General features: G+C 39.6%; 1 protein-coding gene across 1 annotated transcript in view; it reads right to left on the reverse strand.

Moving 5' to 3' along the window:
* Positions 1-1,005: 1,005 nt before the first annotated feature.
* tmlhe (trimethyllysine hydroxylase, epsilon) overlaps positions 1,006-8,301 on the reverse strand; it is a 10,550-nt gene continuing 3,254 nt past the window's right edge. The window contains exons 3-7 of the mRNA XM_089016276.1: positions 3,119-3,398; positions 2,865-2,984; positions 2,546-2,782; positions 2,217-2,355; positions 1,006-2,102 (exon numbers count right to left, since the gene is read on the reverse strand). Coding sequence (XP_088872402.1) covers positions 1,971-2,102; positions 2,217-2,355; positions 2,546-2,782; positions 2,865-2,984; positions 3,119-3,398 — 908 coding nt within the window. The 3' untranslated portion in view covers positions 1,006-1,970. The remainder of the gene's footprint in view (positions 2,103-2,216; positions 2,356-2,545; positions 2,783-2,864; positions 2,985-3,118; positions 3,399-8,301) is intronic.

Genomic DNA, 8,301 nt, shown 5'->3' on the forward strand with positions numbered 1-8,301 from the left:
CCCCCTCCCTCACTCTATTAGCTGGCTTCAATGTGTCCTGTGTGAACATGATGAAGGTGAAACTTAGTATATTAAGTATGCATCACATGGGAGTGAATCCCTCCCCCTGCAATAAGCGGCATGATGCAGTGCTTTAATTTTCAGAAGCTTGGGGCAGCCAATAAAGGCCAGGAGGAGATTACATTAAATTAATTCTTGAATCACCAGCCATGACCCAGACTGATATACAAGGCAAGCAAGGCAGAGTTATGAGCTGTGGCTAAACTTCTGCCGAAAGAGCGTATCATAAATTCCATGTACAGGTTATCAATTTCACAACACTGTCACCTTCACCTGTTCAATAAGAATACAAATAGGAAAACATTTATTTGTCGCACAATGGAAAAAAATTATGTGAGAAAATAAAGTATTGCATGAAGGAAATGTTTTAGAAAAAGAACTGGACACAGTACAGAATGCAGTGCAAGATATAAAATCTAGATCTAAGTATATATGCAACTACACATAAGCTGCATAATGTGGCCGTGCTATTAATATGGTATGGATGGCATGAATCCAAGTTTTCACGTTTATTCAGAAGCCTGACAGCAGTGGGGAGGAATCTCTCCTCCTTGCAACGCGGGTGTGACATCTACATGTTTAAAAGGCTTGTTTACTTTTAGAAGACCTTACTTATTCACCATATCTGGAAAATATCTTGAAAAATGTCCCCATTTTGATATTTGAGTGGCTAGTCAGTAGCCTAGTGAAATATTCAGTGGTTCAGGCAGGTTTTGATGTGTTTAAATGAAAATTGCCTGAACAGAATTTCTCTATTGGTTAATAGACGTTTGGCATTATTTATTGAAACCACCATCATATTGGTTTCATCATTTACGGTAGTCTCGCAAAATAATGACCCAAAGATAGATTTCAGCCAAATGTTGACATTGAGTGAGTGATGAGTGTGACATTAAGTGAAACATTTAGAAAAAAAATCAACTGTTTAATAAAAGCACCACGTGCTGAAATTTCTACTTGTATGAATGTTTAGTTTATTATCAAATATCAATACAATGCAATAGTTGTAGTGAGCCATTCAAACAATTTTCCTAAAAATATATATGTATATAAAAATAAACAAGATACATAACACGTCAGGTTAGAGACTTTGAGGCACTGCTGTTTCAGCTGCTCTGACTCTCTCTTGTTTCCTTTCACTTTTGTTGTAATTTAACTACCATTTTCGTTCTGAAGCAATAGGTAATACCTCGCTCAGTCTGTTTGAAAGACGAGTTGAATATTTACAGTTGGAGTAGGTCATTTGCCCCTTTTTACTTTTTTTAAGGATCAAAAATGTCTGAAATGTTTTTAAATTCTGAATTCCATAAAATTCCCTTTCCCCTTAAGGCAACATCAGAACATGAACCTATTGATCGAAATGGTCACCTTGGACGGCCTGATTATAGACTGCTTGCATTCACTGAATTACCAGGACAACAAAGCAGGCCCCAGTATGCTCAGCTGTTTCTATGGTTACTAGTACAGCAGTCTCTTCAAAGCCAATGATGGAAATAAGAGTTGCGCTGTGGCTGCATCTTTGTGCTGTGTTTTGTCTTCTGCATGCAAATGTCCTCAATTGAAACTGTTTGCTGTCACTGTCAACGCTTGAGGCAACAGACACAAACAAAATACACTCAATTCGATACATGTCTATTTAGATATAAGTATCAAAAAGTCCGTTTTAACAAAATATAAATTGTTAATGTGATTGTCATGGAGGGTTAGCCCACACTGGTCTATGTAAATACAATAAATATTGTGTGGTAGAAAGGAAGATGTGGCTTTAAATAATAAGTGTATTTAAATATTTAAAAGCCCTGTCATTATTGATATTGTATTATTTCCCTGATTATTTAATGCCTGGAAGCTTTAAACCTGTTTCACCAGGAGGTGAAAAGTGCTTAAGGGACTCTCATATGAAACTGGCTTCATGCCTGAAGCCCAAAACCCCGTGCATTGCTGAGAACATCATCTCTGCTCAGATAGCATCCACAGAGTTGCCTTACGCCGGTGAAAGCCTCCCGGCCATGCATGACGCGCCAGTTGTCAATAAAAATCACCTGAAGTGAAACGCAGGGGAAAGTCAATTTTATACTGCAATCACATCTGCGACTAACATTGTTATTGTTGTTGTGACAGGTTATTTACTGGTGGAAAATGAGCAACTGTCTTACTTTTCCTGGACTGAGTTTGACCCACAGCTCATTCTCTGGTCGCCTCAATTCCATGGTCAGCTGTCGATGAGCCTCATACCAGCGGCGAACAACATTGTGAGGGATTGTGTTTATCACGGATCGGTCATAGTTGTTGTATCTAAAAAGAAAAAAAAAACGTTTGTACATGAAAGAGCAGCAGAATCTAAGAGTATTTTTTAAGTGATTTTATCATAGTGATCAAAACATGTAATGTAAAACAAGTTTCCTGGATAAAAGCCAATAAACAGGAATATTGTCTTTTGTGACAGATTGGGCATGAAAAATTGAAAATAACCCCATCAACCTACCGAATCAAGTAAAGCTCATCATTCCAAGGATAGACATTGAGAACAGGGCCAATTCCTATCATGTGGTTAAGGTGTCCGCCATCTCTTTCAACAAATTCATGTCTGATTGGAATGCGCAAAAGCAGTTCAAAATGTTCTGGTGATTGCAGACGAAGAGTTTCAGCTGCATAGAATCCATCAACAAGCAGACTCCTTCCTCCGGTCCCCTCATGCTTTAGACAATGAAAAACCTGAATTCTGTAGGGGAGGACAAAAAAGGTGTAAAAAGCAGCACATAATGGCAATGTGACTGTGCCTTTAAAGAAAGTATCCCACTTACCCGCATGGTTCATGAAAATAGGTTGTGTCAGTGTGGCGGTCAAGGCCCAGCTGGCTATAGGCAGTGTCTCCTCTAGAGAAATCTGAAGTGAAGCACCACATTCTTCCATATGTCGTCTCCCTAGAGGATCAGTAAGGCGGCAGATGCATATGGGAATGACGGGAAACATCTGTATATGTGCTACATTCCTAAGCGATTTGGCCACTTATATCAGGAAGAAACACATAGTCAAGTAGGAAAAAAGCATGTTATACCTGATTAAACTAACTCTCTGAGTCACAGCCTCTGTGGCTTCAACTGTCGCAGGGACATTGTCTACGAAAGCGATCCCATAGAGAAGATAGTTCTGTAGAAACTTCTTCAATTCATCATCGCTGCTCATGAATGTATCCCATGTGGAGGAGGCAACGTTGGAGTTATTATAGATGTCTGCGTTCCAACGAATGCGTGGTTGTATAGTCCTCTCCTTCTTGCCCTCATAACTGTTCTCAGCTAACCAGCAAAGATTATATTTAGATGTATGTCCCCCGGGCCCTAGAGTGCAGAAAAGCAAACATTATTTAGACACTGTGTATTTAAAGCAGAGGACAATTCCGCACATGTGAATCAGAAAGTATCCCTGTGGCACTCCACTTTTTAATGATTATTTGGAAGTGAGTCATAAGGTGTTGCTCAGCAAACAGTCAAAATGAAGTTTCGCTTTTAAGGAAAACCGACATCACTTTTTTGTGTCCTAATTGACATGAGAAAAACGTTTTATAGCATCTAAAATACCAAAAACACGCAGTATATTTTTATTCAAATGCAAAACACCAATAAAAATGACTTAGTGTCTAAAAAGTACTTCAATTTGAAACCGGAAGTGGCCAGTTTCAGAAGGTCCCGCCCCCATGTTCGTGGTGTCACGGCAAGACGTCTTGCCTTGCGGGAGAATCAAAACAATGGCTTCAGATTCGGAGAATATGCTTTCTTGTTACTCATCCAATTATGAATATGATTCAAATAGTTCTGAAGAAGAAAGCATACATGTTTGCAATCGATCAAAGAATTTATTCCATGTCATTTTGAGGCATCAAGGGTGGGAAATGTCGCAAAGGCAGAAAATGGTGACAAAGCCGTGTAAGGAATTAATCAGCCCGTTTCCACAGGCTGATTAATTCCTTACGTGGAGCTCTTCTGCCTCTTTTTGGTCCTACACAAAGTTTTCAGACCAAAGTACAGCAAAATGCATTGATGTGATGGAAGGACTGCTACAATGTGTCCTTTTTTCAGTCAGGGGCGTTCCTTCAGTGATGTAACGTACGGACTCGTCACCAACTCAAAAACTAGACTTCCGGAATATTCAGCGCGAGGCTTAAAATGTAAAATATAGCTATATGCGGTGGAATCTTTGGCACGCATGCTTCATATATGCTTTGTTTTGTTAAGTCAAGGTCAAAAGTGCAAAGTGTGGCTAATTAGTGAAATAGACAAACGTATTTTGCCGCAGGCGACGTCGTGCCTGCCTTTGGCACAACGCTGCGGAAGAAAAATGTGACAGATGAATAGCAACTGGCAACATTTAATGACACACCTACCTTTGGTGAACGGTTGGTTCTTAAAGGACAACCGACATCACTTTTTTGTTTCTTAACTGACATCGGAAAAATGTTTTATAGCATCTAAAATACCAAAAACACGCAGTATGATATTTTTATTCAAATGCAAAACACCAATAAAAATGACTCAGTGTCCCAAATCTGAAAAAATTGAGCTGCGAATTGGGCATTTTCAGAAAGTCCCGCCCCCAGTTTGTGCGTCACGCCAAGACGTCTTGCATTGCTGGAGAATCAAAACAATGGCTTCAGATTCAGAGAATATGCTTTCTTGTCCCACATCCAGTTATGAATATGATTCAAATAGTTCTGAAGAGGAAAGCATACATGTTTGCAATCGATTAAAGAAGTCCTTCCGTGTCATTTTGAGGCATCTGGACTGCAATGTATCGTCCCAGAAAAATGGCGACCCGCTCCAGTGAGGAATCAATCAGCCCGTTTCCACAGGCTGACAAATTTCCTCCATGGAGCTTGGACACCCTCCTCTGGCGGCTCTTGGGTGCAACACGAGGTCCCCAGACCAAACAAGTACAGCAAAGTACATTGACGTGATGGAAGGACGTCTACAATGCGTCTTTTTTTTTCGATCAGGGGCGTTCCTTCAGTGACGTCACGTATGGACTCGTCACCAACTCAAAAACAAGACCTGAATATTCAGCGCGAGTCTTAAAACGTAAAATATCGCTATATGCGGTGGAATCTTATTAAAATACGCTCAGTAGAAGTCATTTGAAGCCACATTACAAATTATGGACACAACTTGTCCGGAGACATCGGTGGCAAAATTGTTCAACAATTTACCGAGCTGTTATTTTGAACTGGTTCATTGTTGACCTCGGTTGCCCAGTTACTGCTTGACAGCCACACGTTTTGTATCATAGCAACTATACAGTTTAAACAACCAAGAGCCATATGCCATTACCTTATGAATGACTGAACTTGGTGACCAAACCATTAAAGGGTCAACATTAACAAAGGAGAAGGTCCATGACTCTTCACTTCCACAAGTCCATTCATTATTTTTTGCATTTACTCATAAGGACCATTTTTCCTCATCTTTTTTAACAAATTTATATGAATATGGGTTAGTCATCACTTCTTTGCTGAGATATTCCATAGACCTCATTAGTGCGGCGTATCAAATTGTTTAAAACTGCATGATTATGCAGAGGGATATGTGTAATGTTTCAAGCCAATTAAAGTCTCCTCTAAAATGTGCAACTGACTTTGCAATCAACATAGATTTTAAATAGGTTGTTCATTGAAACTGTAACTCATTCCCTGCCACACGTGCGAAAATGTGTCCACTCCAGTGCCAGGGTTTTGGTCATTGTCACTTGAATTCCAGGACCCACAGAATATTGAGTTTTAGGACTACATAAACATTCAAGACAGCATTAGAAACCTTGGACTCTCTTCTTTCATTAGAAAAAAATAATTAATTCCTAAATTATATGGGTCTGGTGCTATATGAGGTGCAAGTGGGGGCGGCTGTCCAAAATACAATGCAATACATACATATTGTTGTGTATAGCGCTTTAACAACAGCTGAAGCCCTAACAAAGCGCTAACATGGAAAAAAGGGAAAATTCTGCTCCCTTGTAGAAGGGAAAAGCATTATTAGAGGTCTGGCCAACACTTCATTGGCACCCAAATAAGAAAAAAACAAAACCTGAACAAATTTGGGAATGGCGCTCTATGTCATATTTTCAACTCCCGCTCATTGCTATTTGTGAATAGCAATGAGAGATTAAGAATGTTTGTTCACTCCTCTTTGTGCAATGCAGTTATCAGAATGGGTAGTAGATGGAAAACGCCACTGGCAAGCAAGATCGATAGGAAGAGTATGTTACCATACTGGCCATGCAAGAATGTGAACTGGTTCTCAGCTCGTTGAAACTATAATGATGCTATAATGACGCTTGCTTTAAATAGCACTGCGAGAGCGGTTGCCTTTCCAGCAGCTCCTGTATTAGGTTTTTCTACTTCTTTCATCCATTTCATCTTTTTTTCATAACTTTGCTGCTGTACATTTCTCCACTGAAAGACTAATAAAGGTGCGGCTCCTATTTGGCTCCTTGCAACAGGCTGATGTTCATTTTAATGTGGTAATCGTAGATGGTTGACACAACCATGTCCGGGAGGGTGCGGGAGACAGGGGCAAACACGCTGCAAACGGCAAAGACAAAAAGAATTACAATGTAAAAGACTACTGCAACTCATATTAGAGGCTTTGGAGAGAAAGTCAGAGAGGCCAGACTGAGATGGTTTGGACATATCCAGAGGAGAGAGTGACTATATCGGGAGAAGGATGCTGAGCCATGAACTGCCAGGCAGGAGACTGAGAGGAAGACCGAAGAGGAGGTTTATGGATGTGGTCAAAGAGGACATGAAGGTAGCTGGTGTGCGAGAAGAGGACACACAAAACCGGGATAGATGGAGGATATTGATTCGCTGTGGCGACCCCTGAGGGGAAAAGCCGAAAGGAAAAGAATATATATATATATATATATATATATATATATATATATATATATATATATATATATATATATATATATATATATATATATATATATATATATATATAAACACATTTAAAGTAAAACACACAAATCATCTTCTTTGTTCTTTTCCTTTCAACTTTTCTCTTTAGGGCTCGCCACAGCGAATCAGTGTCCTCCATCTTCAGAGGTTTATTCGCATGTTTGTTTTGGCCAAGCTTTTATGTCGGATACCCTTCCTGACACAACCTTCTGTGTTTATCCGGGCTTCGGACCGGCACAAGAAGACACTGCTTATTTCCCCTTGTGGCTACAGAACAAGCAACTCTATGAACCTAATAAAGATCAAGATGAATGTAAAAAACACAAATAGCACAACAAAATAAAAACGGGTAAAAATGAGAAACAATGCAAGTTGCCACATCACAACAGACGTTTTCCAGGACGCTATCCCTGTTTGTTTCAAATTTGGTTATTATTTACCCACTGTTTAAGTAAATATAACCAAATGTTACTCACACATCTATTATGTTGCTCAAAACCAGTTTAGCTTTTAACCAGCTCTTAACTTGAAATTCACACTCTCTCACTCTCTATTTCATCTCTCTCATTCTCTCTTTCTCTCTCTCTCTCTCTCTCTCTCTCTCTCTCACACACACACACACACACACACACACACACACACACACACACACACACACACACACACACACACACACACACACATACACTCTCTCTCTCTCTCTCTCTCTCTCTATATATATATATATATATATATATATATATATATATATATACATACAGTAAAGTCTCGTTATATCGATATTCTTGGGAGTCGGAAAAAATATCGATATAACCGGATTATCGATCCGATCCTGCGGCATGTAAATTTTCTCCTTGCGTTCATATATATATATATATATATATATATATATATATATATATATATATATAGGCCTCAATCAGCAGTACATTTGCACCTAAAAGCTAGCAAACACTCATTTGACAACAATGAGGTTAAAATCTTAGCGAAAGAACATAGATGGTTTGAAAGGGGAGTTAAAGAAGCGATTCTCATAAAACAACAAAATCCTTCATTGAACCGGTCTGGTGGGGTGAGGTTCAATTTGGATCGTTCATATAATAGCCTGCTTAGGCAAAACAGGTTAGACAACATTCGTAATGCTGATGAGGTGATACCGGAGGGAGTGGGGCAACAGCCCAGTCGTTAGTCAGGAATGTAGGAACTATCAGTGGGGCCACAGGGAGTGGTCCTCTGCTCCCCCCAACCTGAGAGTAGGGACCTATCATAGCTGTGTCCGGCACCGCCATGTCTGG

This window comes from Hippocampus bargibanti, linkage group LG16, assembly GCF_051943395.1.
Source record: "Hippocampus bargibanti isolate YZ-2025 linkage group LG16, ASM5194339v1, whole genome shotgun sequence".
In the NCBI taxonomy this organism is placed as follows: domain Eukaryota; kingdom Metazoa; phylum Chordata; class Actinopteri; order Syngnathiformes; family Syngnathidae; genus Hippocampus; species Hippocampus bargibanti.